The following is a 27,319-nucleotide window of genomic DNA, read 5'->3' as shown; positions in this document are numbered from 1 at the left end:
AGTCCCGGGAGGCTTCAGGTCTGTAAATGTCAGAGCTCGAACAGTGTGACTGCCTTGTAAAAGCCAGCAGCCGAGTGGAGGGGAAGTGAAGCGTGGCAGCGAGCAGAACGGAGCAGCACAGAATGACAAACTGTGGTAACCTGTTGATGTCTGAGGAAAGTTGCTGTGCAGGGATCAGGCTAGCAAACAGCTTGTTTTACACAGGAGCTGTTCCAGACTGGAGCCACAAACACACAGAAAGAAGAGAGGAGAGAGGTTTGGGCTACAAATGTAGGAGTGGAAGGTCATATATGTCGAAAGTGGCTCGCTCACAAATTCCTCCTGTTGTGTGAAGCTGAGACAGAAGATAAGGTATGCAGTGCTGCTGAAAGCCGAGGTCTCCGTCCATCAGTTTCTCAAAGAACAAAGCAGGACTTTTGGAGAGTGGAAGGAAGTTCTCAGATATGAGCTGTGTAGGCTTCAGCTGGGAAAATGCAAAGTGTGAATGCATGCTTACATTGGCGATGTCCCTCTCCAGCTCCATAACTCGCGTCACGTCCTCTCTGATGAGGGTTTCATTGACGGACAGACTCCGGTCAGAGCGGATCAGCTTAGCCAGGTCAATCATGAACTGTTCATAGGCCCGACATGCCTGCCAAACACACAGTCACTCATGATGTGCACATCTTCATTTTACTTTAACGGGAAGGAAGGGAGGTCATTGGTTTGAATTTAGCCAATGACAGCTCGCACAGATACACAAACACACACTCAGCCCGCCTCAAGCCAAGTGCAGTTAAGTGCTTCTTTCTGCATATCAATCAGGAGTCTATGGTAAACGGTAAAGTAAAACCAGAACAGAGGACGTCTGCTCCGGTCACATACATCTGGTCTGGATTGAGACACAACAAGATCTGTTCTGTTTTGCCCCATTAATTTTAATCATCATTTACTGCCTCAGAGAACAGCTTTATTTATCGTAAACACGCTCGCTCCAAACTCATGTCAGGATACCGAGTGAACACAGAGTTAGCTGAGGTACTGATGTTTCAACTGATGCCCTCGTCATTTGTCGGGCATCATGTTTCCCAGAATAAAGTCCGGGGGACACGAAACCAAGACTCAGTGGCACTCGCCCAAATGAACACATGGAGCTGGTTTCATTGTGCATCTGCTGAAAGCATTGTTGAGTTGTATTACAAGTGTGTGTGTGTGTGTGTACGTGTGAACTTTAAAGCTACCTCTGCATAGGGTCCGGTGCAGGCGTAATAATCTCTGGACAGGAGGCCGAGGCTTGTTTGCTGGTCAAACTGGAAAAGCAGAGGACAAGAAAATATACACAAACATTTTTCTAAGCCAAAGGAGAAAGATTTAAAAACAAAAAAAAAACATGTGGGTGGTTATTTTCAAGCTGGATGGATATGATGTGTGAGCATATGTATGAATGTGGGTCTGTGAAACAAGAAGAGGGATTTCTACAGCTACAGTTGCACACCTACATGAATGATGTGCGAATTGGAGTCCCTGTCATCGGTGCCGACAAAAAAGTTAACCAAGAGCTGAGTTCCATATTTCTCATTAAGCTTGGCGATGACGTCTTCCAACCTCCACGTTTGACCTAAAGAACGGAGAAGAAAGGAGAAGTGAAAGAAATTCCTGTAGATGGCATCTGGTGTGTGTGACAGAGGAACAGGACACTCTACCATAGTTGGTTTCCCAGTTGTCCACAGCGATGGGCCACTCAAACATATCAGGCAACATGTCGAGCAACGGAGTCCCTCCTCTGAGCTCAATTAAACCTTACATGAGGTGTAGAAACAAACATGGATTCGTTTAATGGACATGTTTATTTTATACCTCTTGCTTTTACATTTACATTTATTCATTTTGGCTGTTGACACTTATTATAGTTGAAATAGTTTCACAAAATAAATGTTGAGGACAACAGAAGTTAGAAAAAGGAAATCTGATGATGACTCACTCTCATTGGTACAGGACTTGTAAAGGGTCTTAGCCTTGATGAGAGCGGCGGCTTCCCCCTCCACAGTTTTTTCGAGGACACCTACAAACAGAGCAGAGAAACAGAATGCAAAGTGTGAAGGAAAGAAGCACAGACGAAGACAGAGGAATAAAAGAGGTATGAGTGTACATGTGGTAATGGGGATAATGGGAACGGGAAAGATGGAGGGGTGTAAATAACCTCAGGTACAATGCAGAGTTTTTTTTTTTTCTGAGTTCTGGAGATTCACAATAAACTCCAGCTGTTGTCCAGATGTATTTAATCATTTTAATTAAGGCATGTTGTCTGTCCCTGTGTCAGAAAGCGCCAGCAAAAATAAAGTGATGACTTCAAACTGAGGCAATTCATAGCAACCAGTGACAACACAGACATCATGACATTATTCTAAGCAGAAGAAAGAAAACTTGTTATGAATGCATTTAAAGAGAAAATAAAATCTCAAACTCAGCTTCGACTTCAAAGCCGTCATGCACAACAAGCACAAATTCTGTGAAGCTAATGAAAAACAAATGTCAGTAGCCACCTGAAAAATTAGCTGTTATGAAGTCATCATGATATCACGATAAAGCTAGCCAATATTTAAATGGAATGAAATGTATATCAAAGGGTTGCAGAGAACAAATAAAGATTTAATGTTGACGTTCCCTTACTCAGTGGACTTTAGTCTGCTTTATGTTAAATACATTTAAATAAATAAATACTTTCACTTCACTTTTTCACAATTCTAGGAATTCTACAACATCATATGAAGTCTGGTTGCCAGCGTTGAAAAGATTTCATGCAAGGTAACATTGCACTGAGAAAGCAATGGCTGGTAAACCAATACACAATCACAATGTTTGGTGTGAATGATCGAATAAACAATTAAACGTGAACTATTTAACAGTAGCAGTGCAATCAATCTTTTCATTTGGATGATTAAGATTATTTGGGTCATTTGTCACAGAGGTCAACGCTGCCATTGGATATGCCACGCATATTTTAATCTCTGATCGCTGTAAACTGGCTTCTCAGCGGTGATCAAGTCGAGGCTGGTGACCTCCGAGCAGGAAAGTCATAGAAAAAAAAGTGAAAAGAAATAAAGGGGCAGCGAAGCTGAAGGTGTGGCAGTTAAGGCCCATTTGAAAACAAGAGTGAGCGCCATTGCTTGTTTTATTGCCTACATTTATGGCCTCTTCAACACCTGTTGTGGGCATATGGACGCCAGTTAACTCTGCCTCCGGCTAAATAGCGTTTCTAGGTAGACAGCTAATCGAAATGAGTGATAAGTGTAGGGGTGTAAACTTGTTCAGCTGAGGGGGAGGAGAATGGGACCAACAATACACTTTTCCTCTGCTGCACATTGCAGCTTTAAAGTGGAACCATTCCTCCAGGATGTGCTGTTGCTTTTCAGCAGCATCAAACATGAGGGCGATCGTCAATAACTGTCCAGATCATCGAGGTTCAATTTAACACCCACATGTTAATTTTACAGTTTGCTGAAAGCAAGTGCACTGCTGTGGTGGAGTTTAACAGTCTGTGCCTTTTTGTACTTTGAAAAAAAAAAAAAAAAAAAAAAAAAGAACTTCACACTTTCTCAACAAGCATCTCAGAGTTTAGCTCAACTTCAGCAGATGGTTTCAGTATCAAACATAAAAAAAAAAAACTGCGCACTGCTTAACTACAAACACCTCACGAGTCTGACTCTCACATCAGCAGGTTTACTGCAGTTCAGTAGCATGTTGGGGCTCCTGGGTGGCACAGAACTCTTTTTTTTTTAAAGGAAATTTTTAGAAAGGGCTTGTTCTGTCAGGAATCCTGACTGAGCCACTTCAGCAAGTCGGCTCCAGCTATCATGCTTTACAGCACACGGCTGTTTAAGTATGGAGAGATTTGGGAGGGCTTTGATGTGATCCCCAGGAATCCATAACAACTGGTCGTGGTTCACTGCCACAACACTACGTGGTCACACTGAACTGAAATGTAAAACAATCACACACATAGAGTACAATCATATATACCACCTTATGCAAGATACATTATATTTTCTTTGAGGTTGACAGTTCATTCTTGACTGTTGTAATAGTTGCTTTTCTAAAAGCCGGTGGATTTTATTACGCAGAGGATGTAGGATTCATGATGCGTCTTGCTGTTTTAAAAATTCTGCATCATGAATAATGGATGATGTAAATCTCTTAAAAGTCTAAGTGCCTGTAATAAACTTCCTGTACATGCAAAATGTATGTAAATGGCTGACCTCGTGATTGCTACAACTATTGTTTATGGTAATTTAGCAGAAAGGCACAAATGGACTCTTGAATCTGTTTGAATAGTCTTTACAGATTTAGCACCCAAAAAAAAAAAAATGTTTATCCCCAGAAATTCATTTACATTTATATTTATATCACTCATCACTGCATTTGCGTGCATGTGCAAGGTGTGTAATGAATTAATTATCATAAGTACATTTGAATCATTTCAGAACTGTGGATTTGTATGGTTTATGTGTTCACATGACACGCCTGTGCCCTCATTGTACGGCTGACCCGAATGCCCCAAAGCTTCTACTGTTGCCATGGCAACCGACGTCCAAATCAGCATCTGAATGCTGTGTTTTTGTTTGTTTGTTTGTTTTTTAAAGTATTATTATATGCGCATTAGAGGCGGTTTAGTGCATCACAGCTCTCATCTACCATTACCAGCACTGACAGTACTGCAGTGACACATGTCCTCATGACAGACCTACAAGTTCCAACGACGCCAGCGAGGTTTCTAAAAGCTCGAGCAGGTAATTGTCAATGAGGCTTCAAAGCCACAAAAATGGTATTCCCACTTGTCCTTCCTTATTGCTCCAAGTACTAATCAAGAGCTCTGACATCACATCCATCTCTAACATCTGCAGCTCTAACATCTGTTTGTCTGATCTGTAGTAGTATTTCTAAAGCCCGCACCCCTCAGAGTTGAATTTTTAAAGTTTGAAAATGCTATAAATCATTAATACCAGCTAAGCTAACATTTTAGAATGTGCCTCTTGTCTGTGTTCACAAAGCTCTGCAAACAAAGTGTGCTTCAGTGCGATGCATGTGTCGTTCACAATGGCCGTATCAGTCGTTAAAGTATTCCAAAGTATTCCATTAGGAAACGTGCTCGGTAAAACTACAGGGACTTTCAGTCCGATGTAAAACAAACACAAGTTCAGACGATTGAAACCAAATTTCTAAATGAAAATAACTAAACTACAAAAGAGAATTAGGCTTAGATCAACATTCTTGTGCTTATATGAGAAGATCAATACGACTTTCATATCTGTCGGTTTAATATGTAGCTACAGCCAACAGCTGGTTAGATTAACTTAGCATACAGACTGGAAACAGGGGGAAACACAGTAGGTACTCTGGCTCCAAAGGCAGCAAAATCCAACTTCCAAGCTTCTTGCCAAGAAAGCAAATAGCATGTTTGTCAAAAATGACAAACTTTAAATATCTTTACCAATCAAAAGGAAACCCTCCAAAGGGGTATCAGTTTGACAACCTTTCGACTTTGACAAGCCATCACGCGTCTCAACAGGGCTTCACTAGAGCCTGTCACTTATAAAGTTATTTCTTCTAAATGTTGCATCGGGATCAACTGAAAAACACCATCACACTCCTCACACATCTCAATGCAACTTGAGGATCAATGCCGGAAAGGGGTTGGATCTTCAATTACGCGGGGAACTGACAGGAAACTCTCCCCCTGGGTCCAACGAGACATCACTCATGTCATCGTGGGTTGGGATCACAAGATAAAGATGAAGAAAATTAGATTTTTTTTTTTCTTTCTTTGTAATTTTGGGGACTTAGTGACGGACCAGTCACAATAAAGGCAGGGGATAAGGCAGTTCGCATATTTCAGACAAGGTTTATCCCTTTCTTTAATCTGTAATTTCATTTAATGTCAGATCACCGTGTCTTAAATACACCTGTTCTGTCATTGCATAATTTATGGAAAATCCACTGCACTGTCATTCAACTTAGCAGCCCCAAAGTATTCTAAATTGAATTCAATATTTAATCAGGATCTCTTTTTCTTTCAATTATTTTCATTTGCTCAGTTCTTTGAGTTATTTCTTGACTTTCTTTCTACTTGTTTCACTCCATGCATGACTGCATTTCTCTTCAGCCTCCTCCTACCCTTTCATTTTTGTAATCCTTCCATTTTCTCATTACCATGCGTGCACTATTTATGTGCTCATTTAATCTTAATGAAGTCCTGAGATAGGGACCCTTCGCAGGGCGCTTCCTGCAAAAGGGCACAGATCATGTGTGTGTGATTGGATTACTGACTGCCTGGTGCTAATGTTTAACCACAGCAAAGGCTTACTCTCTCTCTCTCTCTCTCTCTCTCTCTCTCTCTCTCTCTCACACACACACATACACACACACACACACACACACTCCCCGTGTGTGCGTCTTTGGATTTATTTGAGAATGGATTTTGTGCCACCTGATGTTTGTTTGAGACATCACGTCAATTTGAACAAAGCCACTCAGCATGATACAGAATCCGAATTTCGAGTTTCTCCCTTTCCGCATTGCCATTTTATCCCCGACTGCCTCTCATTCCACAAAGAACTGCAAATGTTTTCAGTTAAAGTTTCGCTTCCAGTTTCTCATTATGAAACATATATTTAGGGTATATTACAAGCAGAAGCTGCAAATGCAGTCAAAACTGAAATGAGCAGACAGTGTTTAATAGCGATGAGTCGCAGTCAGCAACAACAGGATTGTTTCCTGTTCTTTCTGTGGTATAAAACTATGAGTTTTGTTCCCAGTGGAAACAGAACAGAATTTACCACAGCTCTTATCCGTACCTTTGACACCTAGCGATGTCACCTAAGGCCTGTAAGTATTTTCGAGCCATCTGCCAAACCAAACTAAAAACAAAAACAAAGCAGGCAGAAAAGCATTGATTTTAGTGAGCTGCTGTTTCTTCCACTTGCCCTGCAATCAAGCCAAACTCTGGCCATCGAAACCATGTACCAGTTCAGCCATTTACTCACTACATATAAGAACTCAGTACATATAAAAGTTCAGTTATGTACCCGGTACAGTGTTGGCTGTGAAACAGCTAACAGGGCGGGTTATTACCTTGGTGGAGGTCTAAATTCTTTCCTGTTAATCGTAAGCATCCTAGCTGGCAAACACATATTCAATTCAGGATTTTTATTCAATATATTTTTGTTGGACAAGAATCGCTGCATTAATATTCATATCATTTTACTTGGACACAAAACTCTGCTCTGCTATCTTTATTTGATATGTTTATGAGAAATACAATATTTATGGTGTTGTGCAACGGCTCTGACTGGAATCTTGATATTAGGGAGGTCATGTGAACAAGTGCTTATTTCAAAGGTCTTCTTGCGGTCTGTCTTGTTTGACATAAGTTCTGTTCAATTATTGTCATCACAGGAAAAACAGAGACATTCAGTCTCCCTGGTGCTGTTTGTCATAGAGTGCTAGCAGCATCTCTCAGACGTGCTTCGATGCTCCTGGTGTGTTGCACGCCCCTGGCTGAAAATCCAGTGAGGGAGATTTGGACCTGGAGCCGTGCGAGAAGCACCTCGTGTAATACAGAATAACAGCAGTGTGCTCACACTCGCACACAGAAGTCACACGCACGTACCCGTGCACGGATGGACGTACGCACACAGGGCTTAGCCTGGAGATGACTACCACATGCTGTTTCACATTTCCTGACCTATCCTCAAAGCTTTTCGCAGTATACGATCATCCTCTGGCAACAGAGCTCTTCCTCACTTCACCTCAAAGCCCCCCCTTGGCTTGTGTGTATCTCACCGCCTATCTTCTTCAATCATTCTCCCCCTTTGTCTTTCATTTCACCTCAGCATTCACCATTTTTGTTTTAGTTTGAATGAAAATCCCTTCTTTCATCCTCCTCTGCCTGTTGTTCTCCTCCTCCTCCTCTTCCTCCTCTTCTTCCTGACACAAACTAGTTAGTAATTAAAATGCTCATGGTCAATTGGGCAAATAATTGCACAGTATGCCACACCTGAGTAGGGGGAGGTGAACAAAAAGCTCACACCAGCTTGTACACACAAAAACACACACACACACACACTACTGTGGTCACAATCAGGGTGCAGATTCGCATTATGAATCATTTATGGCCTTTTACGGCAGCAGAGAACAATCCGAGGCATTTACAAGCAACCATAAATCTACATAGCTGTTCACACACATACACATGCATGCAGCCTTTTTTATTACTGTCATGCAGCCTAGAGCGCCGCACTGTCCAGGTGTTTCCAGGCCCCTGCAGCTGTTGACAGGAAAAGGATCTGTCCATCAGCGGGCGGCGGTATCCACGCAGGCGGCGGCAGCCAGCCGCGAGATCAGAGGTCACATGCTTGATGTCACTTCCAGAGTAGAGGTCACAACTTTGCATAGGCCTCGCACTGAGGGGGCCTTACACCTCGACACACATGAGTCGTTAAGAAAAAACTTTAACTCGCGAGCTGGGGGGTGTTCGTCGCTACCGTAAGGGTTCAAGACCGCAGACATGTACACATGTGCCTTGGTTTGGAGGACGGAGTGTAATCTTAAATACACAGCATTCTCTTTCTCTCTGAAACACACACAGATGCACACACAAAGTAAACCTGAACATGTGCGTATGCAGTAAAGTCTGAGACATTCCATCTCTGACTGGTAAGCCAGACAGCCCGGAGGAACGAGCACAACACTGACGTTGGTGGGGATCTAAGCTGCTGAATGCTTAGGACCAGTTCTTTGGCTGTTCCATTCCTTTCTGTGGTAAACAAAGTATTTGGAGCAATTAAGTCAATGATTTCTAAACATCAACCTTTGACCTTTGCCCAGTATTTCCCCTTTAGTTACAGAAGTGTATTTTTCCTTCCTCTCCTTTTTTCAGAAAGGCAGCAAATATCACCTTAGGAGCTGAAACTCAATCGCGGTAAGATTACAACAAAGTGTAAAATGACGCCACACGTTCGCACAGAAACATGTCATGTACGTAAAAGCACATACAGTTACAAAATGCCTAAAACGAGCCCTTGTTGAGCAATGTTTATTTTCCTTTTTCCCCCCTGTGTGTGATTTTTATGGGTGTTAAGACTGCCACGGAGAAGAGAGGGAGAACAGAGCAGAACAGAACAGAACAGACAGGCTTCTACGTTATTATGAAACACTGTAAAACGCAAACAAAATGCTGTTTGTCATAAGTTCATTTGAAATCTTGGCAGTATTTCTGAATCACGCAGAACCTCGTGTTCAAGCAAAAACACTTTTAATTACACTGAGTAAAGATGTTCTTTTACCAGTACAGCACCCGCTGCACAACATCTATAGAAATGAAAAGTTAATCTCTAAACCCTAATGAATGTCATACTGATGTGTAAAAAAGACGTAAGGGGAAGGTGAGGAAGGTGAGGAAGGTGAGAGCTGTCAGTACACGAAGAACATGATTTAAAGACATTTAACAACAAACACAAAAAAGAAAAATGGAAGGTTTGAAGTTTAGGAAAACAAGTTGTTCCCTGTCCTTTCAATCAGTCATGTGTTATGAGCAACTACTGTGAAAGACCAATACTACTGTATTGTGTTTAATTTTGGATTGACAGAACAAAACTATCCATTATCACCCAAGTTCAGGTTCATCGCAAAGAAAAATAATCCGCATGTCATCAATGGCCAACACAAGGGCAGATAGCAAAGGGGGGAAAAAAGCAATAAAGCGGTGCCTCAAGACAAGAGACGTCTGTTTTTCTTTTGAGATTGGACAGATAAAGCGGTCAAGGCTGGTGCAAATTATCACAGTCCACGAGACAGGCTGCACTTTAAACCCTGGTCTTCCTTTCCCACTAAGGATCAATCTTTCCCAGCCCGCTGAATCACTGTTTCTCCTGCAGCCAGTCTGCACTGTCTTTATTATAGCGGAGGGGACTGGCATATAAATCGTAAATTTATGGTAGATGAAGAGTTTCAGTTGTCCATGGAAAGTTTGTGCCCCTTGAAGATTTAGCACCCGCTGCTCAGGTCTCAACTGGCCTTCTCACAGACAACTTGAGGTGAAGTATGGACTCTCATACACACACACACACACACACACACACACACACACACACACACACACACACACACACACACAGTGTAACTCGACCGTTTCTGTATCCACCATGCCACGAGGACACTAACAAGACTCTAATGCTTGCTAAAAGCACACAAAACACATGAGACGTGCACACACACCAACAAATTTTTTCTCACTACCATGTGTTGATGTCTTTGAGTACAGCCTGAACGCAGCGTCCACACACACACACACACACACACACACACACACACACACACACACTGATAGTGCCAGCTCTGTTGACAAACTCTCAGCTCACATGGTGGGCAGCACTGAAGCCAAACTCCCATGGCATCTGTGATATCTATAGAGCTGCAGTCCCTGAAGGAGAGTCCTCTTTAGCTCATACTCTTGAGCAACTGAATCAGGCTGCTCTCAGTCCTCTTCTAAAGCAAGTGGACTGAAAAAGACATACTGCTGCAGCGTGTCCTACAACTCTTAATCATTGACTAAATACAGTATTAATGATCTATAATAACAGGCACGACATCTTTCACAAAATCAGCCCCTGTTCCTGTCAGTGTTGTGGTCTTTCTGTGTGTGGATCTTTATTTTTTTTTGTGTGGGATTATGTGTGTGTGTGTAGGCGTCTGACCTTTGAGGATGACCTCCAGTTCGTCTCGTAAGATGTCAAAGGTGCTGTATCTAGAGCTGGTCTCTGGGATGATGTTCTTTTTAAGCCAGCCTCCACAGGCATACTGGTAGAAGTTGTCGCAAGGGTCCACGCTAGCATCCATGTTCTCAATGAGACGAGACGCTGCAAGGACAGAGTGGAAACGAGCTCTGAGGCACGGAGAAAATCCTCACCTAAAGACACTACAATGTACTGCAGGATATTGGATATGATGTGAAGTCTATCAGCACAAATGTTATAATTCATAATTTCCTAAAAATTTAGATGGTATTTGGCTGTTAATGACCAGGATGTTTCCAAGAAAAGGCCACGCAGCTTAGCACTAATTATAAGGAGAATGGAGAAAGTGTTACAGTTACTGAATACCCACTCGTATTCAAGTTTTTAAGAGATTAAGTGGTAGGTAAGTGAAAAACGGTTCATTACTAGACATCAACATCACAGTTTCTTAGAAAGACTTACAAGAATTCCAAGAATTTTTTACACAGTACAACTAAGGAATTACCAGGGCCAGTAAGCATGCACTCCGACCAGTATGCAGCAAAACTGCAGAAAAGGAGATTAGTATTTACCAATTACCTAGCAGGCCTATAATGCATGTCAGTGCACAGTCATGGCAAATCCAAATGAAGAACTTTTGTAAGTCTTTCTAGGAAACTGATGGGTATTGACATTTGTTTGTGAACAGTTTTCACTTATTTTTCCCTGGACATTTTTGGAAATATGCTCCTAAGTTTTCTTCCTGAGGGTTAGATGAGTTTATCAAGACCACTCGCACGTGTGTCTGTTCAACACAAGGCCACAGCCAGCAGGCAGCTAGCTTGGCTTAGAACAAAGACTGGAAACAGCGAGTCTGGCTCCAGCCAAAGGTCACAAAATCCACCTACCAGCACCTGAAGCTCACAAAACTTTTTATATCACTATCTTGTTTGTTTCATCTGTACAAAAACAGAAGTGCAAAACTGACTTTATGTGTTATGTGCTGGACTGTTTCATCATCCCATTTGCCTCTTGCCTGCTAGCCTCCGGCCTGCATCCCAGTCGGCTAGCCTCCAGCCTGCTAAGCTCATGTCTGCCCATGTCCCCAAGTCGGCTAGACCTCTGTCTGAACCTGAACCTGGAGACCTTGAGCAGCCCCCTTTCCCTGGGACTCGCCTTGCTTTAATGTTTTCTGTATCTGAGGGTTGGAACCCCTAAAGGCAGAGTGGGTCTTAGAGATGTGGATGCCCTGAGCAAGTGACCTAAGTGACCTGGAGCTTCAGTGGCCCAGCATCTCAATCAATGCCCAACCAGTCTCCAAGCTAAACCCAAGTTGGTCCCAGCCATCTTGGGTGTCCCAGCCAACATCAAGCTTGTTCTTGAGCCTGTTCCTTAGTCGGCTGTTCCAGACCACATCAAGCACGCAGCTGAGCCCATCCCCAAGTCCCGATCGACATCTTGTCTGATCCTGAGCTTGTTCTTGAGTTGGCTGTCTTGGCCAGTGTTTCCTCTGTTTCATCTGTCTCCATATCTGTTCCTGAGCTGGCCTTCCCAGCCAACATCTTATCTGTTCTTGAGCTGGCTGACGTCAAGTGTGTTCCAGTGTTGGCCAACATCAAATCTATTCCTGGTATCCAGTTGGCTGCCCCTACTGAAGTCCTTCCTGGTCTCCTGTAACCAATCCTTGGTGCTGCGCTGATGAAGCTCCCAGCCAATTAGTCGGTTGTCATTTCAGCTAATGGCAACCAGCTAAATCATCAGGCTGCCTGCTCAGATGCCAGCCTTTATTGCATATTCTGACCTTCACCTGTCAGCCAGTCCGCATCCCCTGTCACTGGCCACCTCCTCTAGAGCCCAGTACCCTGCTCTGCCTGCTGAGAGGACCGGCTTTTGCCCTCCTGCTTTGCTTCCAGAAGGGATCCATCCTCATTGTCAGCCTCCTGCCTGACCTCGAGAGGGGTTCCTTCCCCACTGCCCACCAGAGCAGTCTTGCCTTTGCCAACGTCCCCCGGAGCAGTCCTGCCTTCGCCAACGTCCCCCGGAGCAGTCCTGCCTTCGCCAACGTCCCCCGGAGCAGGGGAGTAACTGTCATGATTTGTCTCTGGCTTCTCTTGGTCTCTCCTCTGGATCTGCCTTCTCCTCCTACCTTGTTCCCTCCAGCAGAGTCACCTGTCATTCTCCATCCACCCACCAGCTGTCCCCAGGTTTTCTTCCTGTCTCCATATCATTAAAGCTCCTTCATTGCATTAGCCTGTCTGATTCTGCCTTTGGTGACAAAGAGTAGTCTTTTCATCGTTTTGAGGTTGCTAGGCAACCAGCGGAGACTTCAGTCATTAAACCCAAAGTTCAGTACAGTCCAGCACATAACCCCTTAAAACCACAATGTGTGGTTCACTAATTAACACGTGTTAGAGCATGTTAAGCAGTAAGCTTTGGAGGTGCTGCTAGGTGGATTTTTTTACCTTTGGACAGAGCCAAGCTAGCTGCTTCCCCTTGTTTCCTGGCTTTGTTCTAAGCTAAGCTAACTGACTGCTGACTGAAGCATTACAATGAATGGACAGAGTGGAGCTGACCTTCTCATTTAGCTATCGACTAGAAAGCAAATCAGCTTCCAAAAACATTGAAAATGTTGTACTATTCCTTTAAAAAGATAAAGGCGGAACAGACTACTGAGGAAAAAATACTCAGGGTTCCTTTGGCAGGTTGTTGAACAACCTGGACAAAAGGGCATTTGAGATTACAGACCACCTTAAACCTTGGATGCTCGCCAAAATGTTTCATGTTCCTCTAGTAGAAAGAAATCACATTTAAAAACACATTTAAAAAAATCTAATGTGCTATTTAAAAAAAAAAAACACCTGTTTTAAATTAACAGTTCATAAAACTATATCGTGTAGGCCTGTGAAAAAAAAAAAAAAACTTAATATGCAGCCATTTGCAAAAGTAGAAACAGAATAAGGGCAGTAATTGGGTTCAGTCCAGAACCAGTCACGGAAATGCGTTCACTTTTTTTAAGATGCAATTAAATTACATGAGGCGGCTGAGAGATCTCCTGTGACAAAGCTGTCCGTCAAATCTGACTGAAATGGGACACTGTTTCCCCAGAAATGCATCAGAAACGAATGGCATCTGTTGTAGGAAACTAGAGGTACTGTAATAAATGTTTCATTTTCTGTCAGTTTTTTTTTTTTCTTTCATGAAAAATAAGCTGTAATCCCATGAACAATTTTTACTGGAGTGGAGTGAGAAAATAAGGTAATAAAATGTAATGTTATATTTAAAAGGCTGGGGAGAAAAGGGGTCTATTTGCATAACAAGTTAATCTAAAAAATGTTTTGCCACTGGTCTATATCAGTTACATGTCATTTCTGCCGGCATTACTTCAGAAAGAAATGCCGAAATTATAGAAGAGATTTTGCAATTATCCAAAAATGGGTTTGTGTGATACAGAAAGTTCTCAGCTTATTACTGCAGTCATGTGGTCAAAGAGCACTCCACAACAAAACTCTGATATGCTGAACTACTTCAGCTTGCGACACACGTTACACACATACACTATATACCCTAATGGATTGGCTTAAGCTGTGTATACATGCTTATTCCCATTTCCAGTCTCTTAACTTCTCTTGTGCATTTGTTTAAAGCTGATCCAAAGACAATAGCCCTGTGTCCACTGATCAAGAATGTGTTCAGTCACTGTTTTGACTCAGAGGCAAGATATTCACTGCTGAAGTGGCCACTTTCTCTAAGCATGCGTGAAATCCCTGGGCTTCTGCAGCACTCTCAATTTTCTCATTCTGTCCTCATTCTGAAAAATCAAAGGCTTCAGAATGAGACAATGAAAAGAACACACAAACAAACCAACACACACACACACACACACACACAATGCTTACCTGACTGCGTGCAGTCAGCTGTGGTGCAGATTTCATCTACAGGGAAATGCAAAACAAATCATTACTCTGTGGAATTTTTGCAATCATCAGTCGTTATGTCAAATGTTCATTCTCCCCCTCCTCTTCCCTTTTTTCCTTTATTTCTGTTCATTTATTTGTCATCCCTCTCACACATTTAACCATAAACTGCTTAGAAGTGTTGCTTTCACTCTGTCAGGAACAATTTAGGAGCTAAACTGTTAATCAAACTGAGTCTGACACATGCTGACACACCAGAAAACTGCCATATGACCTTGAATACACTTCTTCATGCATTACGTGTGAATGCACATGATATGCACTCACAGGTACAAACAGAGACAAAGTCATTAAACCTCTTCATTTTCCTGACACGGCAGCTTACACATTTATCAAGCACAAGACTGCAAACAATAATAACAGCTCAACAAACACACACATATACTGCATCTACCAAAACAACCTGTTCTTCAGTGCGATTCTTCGTGTTTACCACTGATCACGGGCTCAGCTGGAAGTGATGATCAGAGTATGTGCACGGTTGAAAGGAGGCAATCTTCAAAAGTTCTGAAAGGTTCACTTAATGTTGTGATGACAAGAAAAACTAAAGAATGTCCCCGAAGCTGTGTGAAAGTTTTTAATTACGTGGCATATTTGTCTTGATCAAACTGCTTATTACCAAACTTTCATCAAAAGGAGATGGACAAAGATTTAAAAAAAAAAAAAAAAAAAAAAAAAAAAAAACTCTAGACCCCTCGAGGTCTCAGATACCTCTCACAGTAGCAGCCTGAGTCACCTGTCCTTAAACTCAGCACTCACCAGTCTTCTGGGTGGCAAACAGAATGATTAGGGCAACGATGACAATGAAAAGCAAGGAGACAATAGTGATGAGGCCGATCTCCAGGGAGGTCCAGCGGGGCTTCTTAGCCGACTTGGGGGGGTTGGTCTCAGTCATTCTCGGGTCTCCTCCTTCAGCTGCTGGCTGTATCAACTCACCTGAGGAGAGAGGGAGAACTGAAGCAATCAGTCGACGGACGGGAAATTAATCGGCAACAATTATGATAATAAACTGCCATTTATCAAGCAAACATGAGAAACATTTGCTGGTTGCAGATTCTCAGACATGAGGATGTGCTGCTGCTTTTTTCTGGTTTATATTATTGCAAACTGAATAATTAGTGATTTCAGGACAAACACTTTGGGCTCCGAGAAATGATGGTGGGCATTTTTCACTATGTTAGATTTTACATTTTACTCCCCGATTAAGGGACTAAACAAAAAATAAATGGGCAGATTAATTGAGAATGAAAATAATAATTAGCTGCTGCCCAAAACAGATTAGATAACATTTAAGTTTGGTTTTAAAAAGAAAAGAATCTATTCGGCCACAATTGTGTCTTGAGCCCATGCCTTTTCTTTGTGTCAGCATCATTTAAGAATGTAAATCATCAATTAATCTTTGAAGGAATCATCCAAAAAATTTTTTAAAATGAACAAAACAAGCATCCTGTTATGTTCCAGATTTTTTCAGGCACACACTGAAGAAAGAAAATAAAAAGAGGGGAAGTGAAAAACATGGCAGTGATCAGAAAACAAATGAGAAAAAAAGACCAGAAAATATGTTTTTTTTTATCCAGTCTTGGAGCAAAAGGTGAGAACAATGGAAGTTCTTACCCTCTAGTGGCAGTACACTCCAGACAAAGAAAACAAAAAAAAACAAGTAACACACACTTCTGAAGAACAGAAAGCAGGAGAGACCTCTGCTCCTCACTATACAGTGTTGTTTTCCTCTCTGGGGCCAAGTGAGAATTTTACAAAGTTCATGTAACAAGCAGTTAAGTCTATCTCTGAAGGCAATTAATCCTTAATCCCTTACCAACGGCGCACACACACACAGTCAAGCAATCACTGCACACACACACACACACACACACACACACACACACATTTGTCCACAGCAATGCTCTCACACACACACACACTTTTACAAGCTGGTGTCATGAGGCGCCTGTGCAGATGGGTGGGTCTCTGTGTGCGCAGGCTGAGATGAGAGCACGGCACGACCAAAGGACAAAGTCCCTTAGCTTCCTTTGAACGTGCAGACAGCCACAGACACACAACATCGCCTACTGTACGCACACAAATCCACAGGTATCACACATGCCCACGGTCCTGCTGAATGTCAAATCACCTATCGTTCCTTTTTATAGCAAAACAATAGGCCAATGTAAAGTAAACTCTCCTGGTTACAGTCATTATCCAGCCTGGTAACTGGTCGTTACTGTACACACCAACCACAGCTGCCTACAGGCCGCGTTCCCAACTCCACACCAGCACTAAAAGCATGCATGACTTCACTGTGGCTCATAAGATTTACTATAGAAGAGTGGTGATCGAATGCAATTTTACCAAAAGGCATAAAGGCAACTGAAAATATGGAGGGAAAATTAGTGATTGGTGTCATAAAAATAGTCACTGAGTCAGTGTGATGACACAGGACGATACTGTGTGTTAATCAGAACTTCCTTTCAAGCTCTCTCTAGCTGTAAGAGGGGGCAGAAACTTTCCATCAACTTTGTTTTTATTATTATGATTATTATTATTATTTTTAATATCATCATTATTATAACTATTGTGTCTGCAGGCAAACACATCACCCTGCTGGAAAGTCCCATGGCTCCAGTAAATCCATGTGTGCCTGTCAGCATTGGAGAGGCTGTATATTATATTCATTCTCTCTAATCCTGAAACATTGCATGCCAAAAAAACCGAACGCCCGCGAAATTTATTTAAAAAGGAAAAGGGGCATAAAGACGGGGTGGAGGAATTTGCAAAAGAGAAAAAAAAATGAGCGATAGAGTGAGAGAGGAAAGAAAAACAGAGTGGGACACTGAGAGGTCCTAAATCATGTTTAAGTGACACCTTCTCAGTGTGCAGCCCTGTCTCTGAGAAATTGTGTTTCTATACGTTTTTTTGTTTTGTTTTTTGTTTGTTTGTTGTTGTTTTTTAATCCAATCGCAGTTACGATTCGTAGCCTATCAAACGTATTTGCTGTTGTAGTTTAACAGTATGGAAGAGACAGCCCTCCAGTGTGCTGAGGCATGTTAGATATGAATCTTATGGAACACTAACATACATTATCACTTCTACATAATGCTTACTGCTGTTTCTCCACATGACTCAGAAGGACTTAGGGATTGTACACGATTACAGAACCTGTTAGTGTGGCTTGATACCGATGCCTTCGATGATGTTTGCTCTGTGAGGGAGGATGGTCTAACGTTTGTGTGAGTTATTTGAAAGGTGAGCTGTCATTTCTGTTGCTGATGCTACCGCCTCTGCTGCAAGATGAGGCCACGGTTTTTACTTTTTATAACGTAGCTCTGATGTCTTTTTTTTTTTTCTCCTAAGTGTGTTTTGGAAGGTGTGTGCTGCCGTGGCTGTATATTTAAGATAATGGTTTATGAAAGCAGCACCAAAAAGTCAAAACTCTCTCTTTCTGCTTTTCTCCGCTCGCTATGTGTCTGTCAAGAAACATCTAAAACATAATAGTCCCCATGTCTTGTGAGACCTCACAAACCCCCTCAAAATTAAACCCATCATTCACTGAGACACCTGAAAGCACCCAGGCGTCTGCACACACACACACACACACACACACACACACACACACACACAAGACTTGCACAAAGTCACTTTTTTTTACAGCCTTCATCCATGTGAGCCATGAACAAGTCATGTACCTAATTGAGTTTGAGTAAGTACAGGAATGTGGCCTACTTTATCTTAAAATAACACCTTCTCTGGGATATCATTTTCAGCACTGGGCCTATGGCTGCACACTGCAGACTGAAATCACTTTAAAACCATTTTTGAGAGAGGAGCCTTGATGCCCACGGGTGCCGTGATCTAGCTAAAATGAAGCCCATCTCTTAAACTGCTTTCCTAACAGTTTTTTTTTCCCTGATAGCAATATGAACGGAAGAGGAAAAATAACTTTATAAAGGAATATACCACCAAAATCTAAAACATCACCAGTGCCAATACAACTGGAATACAACCGAAATTAGAAAGTAAGCTTATGGGATACCCAGTAGGAATACAATGACAGAAGACTGAAGTGTTGTGTGATAGGACGCAATGCATCCTGGTTTTAAAACTCCACTGATACAAATGTTCACCTGCGGCTCAAGCGGTGATTCACAACCGAGCGAGCCGCAGCTAAATGCGTGCCAGCGCCTCATCTCCTGTTGCACGTCGGGAACTCCAAGCAGGGGATGGGGAGGGTGGGGGGGGGGGGGGGTGGCATGATCAACTGGTGCACGCTGCCCCGTGTCACCCAGCCGGCAGGCGCGCACACGCACACGCAAAAAAAAAAAGAAAATGCACACGTACACACACACACATACACACACGCACGGGCAGAGAAGCACACAGATGGCACCGCGTTATAAGAAGCGCTCCGGGTGCGTGAGCGACTTACCAGATGTGTCGGGAAATTTTCGGTCGATGATATATATGGGCATCACATCCACTGATCAAACATCCATCAAATCCACAAAGGGAGCGCGAACTGCTGATCGATCTGTTACAGACGATCTATTTGCTTCACCCTGGATTTCAACAAGGCACAAACCGATCCCGCCTCTCTTCTTCTCCTTCTTCTCCTTCCTTTGGCTTTCTATTCTAGGAGTGCACATTCACACAACCACACACACACACACACACACACACACACTCACTCACTCACGCACAGACCCTTCACTACAACTACCTACTGTACTGTACCACATCTACCCAAAGAGGATCGCTCAATTCAAAAGACCCATCGGACTCTTGCGCAGCGCAATTGGTCAAGTGTGTGATCCACAGAGGGGGGATCCCATATTTATACAGCCTGTGACATACAGTGAGTCAGTGAAGTAGCCCTCTGAAGTTTCCCGTGCACCGAGTCGTTTCCTCCTCCGCCGGGGTGGCGTTTAGAAGTGACCCTGCCAGCGGCGCCGGCTGCCAGTGGCGCCTGAATTAGCTTCGGGGCGCAGGTTCAGGTGAACAGCGCGATGAAGCGATGCGTGGTACATTTCAGTGTATTTAATCACGGGGCCGTTGATGGCTTTTAATCCAAAGCACTTTGTGGTTAGAAAGTGTAAACAGCAGAATCCATCCCATAACCCCTTTGTACGGCTGCAGGGACCTAAAGAGCATCATGAGCTGATCTTAGTCACCAACAGCTTTTTAGTGGAATTTACATATAGAATATTAAAGGTTGGCTTTGAAAATAAAATTGAAAGTGTTTTCTGTTCCTCAGCAGCATGTTAGGGTCGTGGTGTTTAAGGTCCTCACAGTGAAAAATTAGTCCTAATTTTTACAGTGGGGTCCCCTGAAGGGGCCTGGACTCTGTTTGGGGAATCAGACTGCATCTGTCAGGTAAAAGTGTAAAACATGTGACTCCGCTGGTGCAGCGCTGCATACCGCCACATCCACACTACGAAGGGAAATCAGGGTTTTTCAGTAAATTATCATATGAATAACATGCAGCACGATGCAATTTGTTCTTCTCAAATCTCTACTCCAAAGACGCCAGGGCTGGAGCGGTTACACAAGGTTGTACAAGATATTCAATTGTTAGTATACAGCACATTGCACTTTACAAATGGTGCCACCCTGCAGCCATTGTGAGAGGTAATGGTGTGTTACTGAGTTTTGTTCTTTGGTAACGGTTCAGTGTGTATATGTCAGTGTGTTGGCGGTGACGGCTTCACGCTGAAACGTCTAACGCAGACATCAGAAAAACATGCAAACTGAGCTCAGTTTTAAACTACAGTTATAGATTTCCTTTAACCTGTGCACATGCTTGCTGGGTTTCTTTGATGATGTACATAACTGTTCTCACACCGTATCACGCCTCAGCCTCTGTTTTGACAGAAGCGGTTGGCAGCATCGCACGTATAAAAGCTTCATCTAAATGATCAAAGTTTACCTAATCTCGCCGTTTACAATGGCTGGGGGCGTTGAAAGAAGGCAACTGCCAGGGTGCTTCCACGCCGAGAGACGCAGCATCAACGCCATGAAATGTTTTTGATTCTACGCCAGTAAAAGCTGCTCGCTCTGCGATCTAAACCTCTGGTTGTTCATTAGCCTATGCATGTGTAAAGCTCTGAAATAGCTTACTATCCTTACTATCCCCCATAAAAAAAAAAAAAAGCTTTTATTTAGATCCAACTGTTGCTTTTTAGTAACACGTGCCCTCTGGCTCCTGCCGTCTTTAATGTTGAACAACAAAGTTCACTAGAAGGTCACTTTTGTGAGAGCAATTAACTCTGCAAACACATGAAGATGTTGGGTCTGAAAGTGAAAATTAGCACCGAAGTGAGGAGACGGTAAACAGAGTACATCAGTGCAGAGAATAAATGACCTAATGCCAGTGGAAACCGAGAGACGAGACCTCTCGATGTCATTGTTTTCAGTGGCTGATCGCAGTCACATGTTTATTAAGGTGTGGTTGGTGTGATGTGGATTTACGTGTTGAGGTACAGAACATTTTACCACACATGGAAGCTGTGTCGCAAGTGAAGTGGGTTACTCATCTGGTGAGAGAGACATTTTGCCATGGAATATACCATGATTGTGAAACTGCACTTATTTTTTTGCTCTAAACAGCCTTTAACCACACCCACAGCATTTCCTGTGGCCTTTACACTCCATCTTCACATGCATTCTCATCACAACTCTGTTGTTAATTATGTACTCTGAACTTAAAAGATAAATGCTGACGTAAGCCTATTTTTAGTGTCACCCCATCATACCATTCATGTTTCATTGCCTCTGATAACGAACGGCGTGATTCCTCTTTGAGGAATTTCCATCTGTGTGTATATCGTTTGAATATCTGTGAAACTGAATTGACAGCAGTTTTCACAGTAGCTGCCCGTCAGTGCATCTAAAAGATGTTCACATTTGCCTGCAGTGCAGCTTCTTTGATCATATTTTCCATCATTTTGTTGCTGCACTCTTCAAATAAAAACCCCTCGCCCCTTCTCTGTTGGCCATTTGAGCTCTATTTGCTGTCAGTAAACCCAGCATGTTATGGACTCCTGGAGAGTATTGGATTTTAATTGCGCTGCGCCCGGGGTGACATAGGTATTAAACTGTCTTTTGCTGCAAAAATAGGCGCACGTGTCCAAACACAGATTCACAGACACACATGCACTCCACAATACCCTCAGGGTCTTGCGGTATTTCTCAATGAAAACTTGTCAAACCCCTTTACACAGATGTGTAAAGAAACATGCATGTTGCATCTGTAGTATTCTGACAGAAACCGTGCCTCTCTGACTTGAAAGGTGTGGTTTTAATTGCAACTTGGCAGAAATATTTTTTGGGGGCATTTCAAAAAGAGCATTTCCACCTTTACTTTACAAATGGTTCACCATCAGATTCGTGAATGAAAGCCTTCCTTCCGAGACATGAATAATGTGTTCCTCAGGAGACAAACACCATGACCAACAAACAGTTCTGCATTTGGTCCACATATGCTTGTTAGTCACACACACAGTCACAGAACAAGTCTGTTGCAATTTCAAGAAGCTATATTTATTTTTTTTTGTGTATCAGACGGTGAATTCCACTGATATGGTACTGGTATAATTGTTAGGTACGTGTCTCGAGGCGAGGGGAGATACTGGGGTTCTTTGGTTTGGATCAAGGTCACTGAGATGGTGGTTCTATCAGCACCTCCCTGCAGGAACTGTCAGGGGAGAAACTCTCCTATCAGCAACAGATGGGCTGTCCAGTTCTGCTCAGAGTCTGCTGTCTGCGCACATAAACACACACATTCACACACACATTCAGCACCGAAGTACAGAACCACACAAACACACCCACACAGGCGAGGACTCACATAAACTACACACACATTAATAATCTCACGGCTGTCAGTCAGAGAGAGGGGGCTTTCAGGCTGAGGTCTGTGCCGGTCACGAGGCCGAAAGAAGAGGAACAGAGGAGACGTAAAAAGAGATAAGAGGAGGAAAATGGTTAAAAGTGCCAACTTCCCTCACATTTCCAGACTGGTACAGACTGTCCAGGATTTTATTTTTTATTTTTTTTTGCTTTTGTTATCTGTGAGGAATTGGATGGAGGAAAATGATGTTTTGAGAGTGCCCCCAAAAAAATTTCCAGTACGATAACAAAGGTCTTGTTTTTCACAGCTCCATGACACCAGTGCCACGGCTCTCTGCGGTCACGTCAGGGATTTATGGGACTTAGCATGAAATACAATATGTGATAGAACAAAGTAAGTGTACACACGGGGAGCAGTCACAGTATTGAAGCTGGATGATGGCATGACATATCCACACACATAAACTTGTTTATGTCAGTTCAGTCAGGAGGACACTGCAGTTACTTGTATTCATTCCTTAGAGATTTACGCTACCTTAACCACAACCACCGCGTGTTTAATCCCAACCATTACCCAAACCAAAAACAAGCTTTAACCATTACATTTAATGGTTCACCTTGTTGGGATCAGCGTTTTGTCCCCACGTGGGAGGTGAGTCCCTGTATTGTGGCTCTGTGCCTTTCCGTCCTCACTGATATTCATTATTTGTGCAGAGTTTTTCGTGGTGACATTATCAAGGATGTTACATTTCATTTGAAATGCAGAAGTGGATTCATCAGTGACTGTCCTCTCCACTTGCCTGTACTTGGTTTGTCATAGTGAGCTGGTGCCTGTAGGAATCAGCTGATGTGGAAAGGAATGACAAGTGACACAGATAGCCTGTTCGATGAACTTCCCGTGTAGAGCGGATGATTTCATATTCTTAAATTTACTGTAATTCTACTTTTAAAAAAAAAAAAAAAATTTCCTGGCAGACATATTTTGCGACACACTAAACACAGAAAGGGTTGGTAATGCTATATGTGCCCCGGTCATGCTCATCACACACGTGTGCTTTCACTTGAAACGTCTCTTTCTTCTTCACTGCCTTCTCCTTTAATCTTAAACATGTCAGTGCATGCTGACTTCATTCAGATGCCAAGACAACACAATATAAACGGATTTTCTCAGCAAAGTTATCACGTCATGTGTATCCACCCAGCAGTTATACACTGTTCACATATATGTGTATACATATGCATATATGTACCCACTCACACGTGTACGTGTGTGTGTACATGTTGTTTTGGGTCCCCTGGTTTGGAACCTCCACTGTGTCAGTGAAGCGGCTCCATTTGAATGAATGAGACGTCTACGTTTTTTTTTTTTTTTTTCATGTGTCCATCTGACTGCAGCCTGACAACTTTGTAAGATGATAATGTCTCGTGCGTTGCTCTGGTGCCCCCAAGTGGCCAAAAACCCCATGAATACAGCTTTGTGTATTTTTATAGAACTGAAAAGCTTCCTTGTTTGGCCGGAAAGCAACACGTACTGTACTAATTCTCACCAGGATCGTCCAATTTTTCTACAAACGAAAAGTCATCATATCACAGAAATTCAAAAGATATGAAACAACGACAAGAAGCGGCGGTGCAGGTAGCTGTTTTCCTTTTTAAAATGAGAAGCATCTCACGGACCTAGCTCGTACAAACTACTTCATTCACATTTCGCTGGCCGCAGACTCTCCACAAGGGGAGCTGTTTTGTCAGACCAGTTCCTCGCGTGTATCGTTCCAAACTGCCGCTGCCGTAACGTTCTTTTACAGATAGCTGACACAGGTTCGACTGAAATTTCAGGTCCAAAAGTACAAAGCTGAAATTGCAGCTCTGTGGTTGGATGAGCTCGGGATGGCAGGTGCTCCTGTGTCGTTATTTACACGCACATACACAGACATGCACACACACACACACACACACACACACACACACACACACACACACACACTTACACACAGTCCCTCCAAAGACTCTCACATGCTGACAGCTGGAGGTCAAGCAGGTCAAGTTGATTGCTTCTACAAAAGCTTTGATCTCAGACTTAGTGTGATAATTTGTCCCGGTCCGTACTGTACCAGGGGCAAGGCCGCTCTGCTGCGAAGAATTTGCCTGCCTCAGCTGCACTGATGTGTAATAGGTTCCAAATCTGGTCCTGCCTGAAACCCAACTGAACAGATCTCTTGCTTTTAACTGTTTCCCATAGGACATTTTAATCAACTGTAGTGTGCATTGTTTCAGAAATGAATGTTAATTTGCTTGTTTATTCATCAGTGCGTGTTTGTATCTCTTCTCGTGTTGCTCGCTTCGTGCATGTGGACGCAGCTCTGAATTGGTCTGAACTGGACCCAGAAGAATGCTCACTGATAGCGCTCATCTGTCATGGCCACTTAGCATGCCTTCTCCTGAGTGTGTTCCCTAACCCTCTGGCACCTCAGTGCCGGGCTCTCAAAGACTGATAAACCACTGCACTGTGTCCCACTACTGTCCGATTTGTCTCAGCACACAGACGACCTGTGTGTGAGTGACTCTGCCCTACAAGCAGCGGAGGGAAGACTACCAAAGCATCAAGTACAAGCACCGACTTAACTGAGCAACTTGTTCTAAGAACTGCTCGAGGACATACCTGTTTCTAATAAATCACCTTTTATAAAGGGCTTGTACTTTGTAATTAATGGTTTTAAATAACTGTTAATAAGTAACTTACTAACCCTGTAAAGTGCAGTATGAGTACACCTGGACCATAATTCATTAATCAACAACTTTGATTATTAATGGATTACCAACATGTATAACAGCATTGTTGCCAAACTGAGCATGAGAAAGTCTAGCCAAAGTTATCTTTCACCACCTGCAAAACCAAAACTTGTCATTATTCATTGTTTATCACCTGTTTTTCTGTGAATGTTGTATTAAACTTTATTTAATCACAAATTCTAAACTCTTTTTCTTGGCACCAAAGCAGCTTGTAGCTGCAGCACATACAGGCTTTGTGAAAGGGCTAAAGTTACACCATGGCTTTTTATAATGAACCAATGTCTGCCCAATTTCAGCGACACTGTCTAAAGTGATCACTGTTTCGCTTGTAATGCGTCTCTTTTTCAACTTCCTTTACAAGGAAAAGGAGACGAAACAAGCTTACATGCAATAACATCCTGATTTAGACATAACAGCATATTAACTATAGGTTTTCTGAGGTTTCACTGCTTCTAGAATAAACTCAAAGAACAAGTATGTGAAAAAAAAACTACAGCCATGAGAAAACATTTTGGTTTGTTTTTTTTTTTTACCTGACACTACATGGTAGCAATGAACTGATTTCAACACAGATTCAGTTTTCTGTGTGCCATTTGCCCTGTCATCACGATGCATGTTTCAGCAGGAATCTGGGTACGGCACAGTGTGGGCACATAACAATGCAGATGCAAAGGTGGGAACTCACTCCTGATACCGAAGACGGATTTGAGGAAAAGCAGCCGCTGAGCAACATGTGAGGCGTGTCTAGACCGACTGCTAAGACAGCTTTTTTGTCCTCTGTGAACCACCAGGATTCCTTGAGTTAGTGCTGCGGTATTTGGGTCTGGGCTGTGTGACTAACGACTGCACTTCGTGACAAACGTCCTTGTGAACATCAGCGTTGGCTCATGCGGTCACCTTTGTGTGGTGTTCTGTTTTCTGTGAGCAGGCATCGTACTTTTTTTTTCAAGCAATATTTGTCTTAACACGCCAACATGATCTGTCAACCACAGCTGACATTCCTACACTTCTATTTGGGTTTACACACTCCGTTTCCTCCCCCTCTCCTGTCCCCTTCCCCTCTGTCCTAAATTCTCTGACAGGAAACGTTTTACTCTACTCCACTTCGAACAGTCAGCACAAACACGGACAAACTGTCCACCTTGTCTTCTCTCTTTCACTCCTGACATTAGACAACAACTATTGTCTGTACTTTCCAATCTTCTCAGAGTCGGTGCAGTAAGGGGGAATATGATGAGTGGTGAAAATTATTCAGTAAATAAGGTGAAAGCAGCGTGAAGGTAGAACACACAGCAGGCCGCACAGAGAGACTTGTTAAGACTAACTACTGAGTGAGCACCTCCGATGTGTTTCAAAGGCCCCTGGTTGATCTGGAAGCTGCTTTGCTGCTTTATGTAAAGCCACTGCCCTCTAATGTTCTGTAATGAAAGCACAGCGACATCCACTCTTAGCTGTAACCCCCTGTGGTGAAACACACTTGTTATTTTTAGTGATGTTCAAAAGAAAGATTTTTTTTTACGCCAGCCAAATATTTCAAACTGCTCATCTCCGTGTGAGATGCGCACTGGATTGGAACGACCAAGATTGAAAACACACTTCCCAAGATAAAATCTGCTGCCAGTTGACTTGTTGGGGAGTTGCTGTGCTTCCACTGTGTTTTGAAGAGCGCTCTGGTTTGATAGCATGCTTGCTCGAGAGGTTTTTAAAAGTTTGCCCAGCCAGGCTTGTCAGCAGCGTGTGGATGATAGCCGAGCTAGTGCACAGCTGTCAGTCAAGAAAAGCTTTCGAGCAGGGCTCAGTCCCTCATGATCTGTTTGTTTTTGGATAATTCAGACATTTAGCTCTTAACTTAAAATGCCTAATGCACAAATGTTTATTTAATGAACAACCATATTTCATAATTTACCTCTCACCACTTTGCCTTTCTGCCTCTGCCTTCAAGCTGGTGCTTTTTTTTTGTTTGTT

General features: G+C 42.8%; 1 protein-coding gene across 2 annotated transcripts in view; it reads right to left on the bottom strand.

The window, feature by feature from the left end:
• The window catches only part of LOC121187781 (neprilysin-like), a 28,669-nt gene extending 9,050 nt beyond the window's left edge, over positions 1-19,619 (bottom strand). For both annotated transcript variants that reach the window (XR_005894628.1, XM_041047197.1), the window contains exons 1-9: positions 19,146-19,619; positions 15,482-15,658; positions 14,645-14,680; positions 10,731-10,892; positions 1,961-2,041; positions 1,683-1,778; positions 1,479-1,597; positions 1,221-1,289; positions 497-631 (exon numbers count right to left, since the gene is read on the bottom strand). Coding sequence is in view for 1 of the 2 variants with exons in the window: in XM_041047197.1 (XP_040903131.1) it covers positions 497-631; positions 1,221-1,289; positions 1,479-1,597; positions 1,683-1,778; positions 1,961-2,041; positions 10,731-10,892; positions 14,645-14,680; positions 15,482-15,658; positions 19,146-19,188 (918 nt within the window). In the remaining variant the exon portion in view is untranslated. The remainder of the gene's footprint in view (positions 1-496; positions 632-1,220; positions 1,290-1,478; positions 1,598-1,682; positions 1,779-1,960; positions 2,042-10,730; positions 10,893-14,644; positions 14,681-15,481; positions 15,659-19,145) is intronic.
• Positions 19,620-27,319: the final 7,700 nt, after the last annotated feature.

The sequence above is a fragment of the Toxotes jaculatrix genome, chromosome 9, assembly GCF_017976425.1.
Source record: "Toxotes jaculatrix isolate fToxJac2 chromosome 9, fToxJac2.pri, whole genome shotgun sequence".
Lineage (NCBI taxonomy): Eukaryota > Metazoa > Chordata > Actinopteri > Toxotidae > Toxotes > Toxotes jaculatrix.
This window is presented reverse-complemented; position numbering and strand designations above follow the sequence as displayed.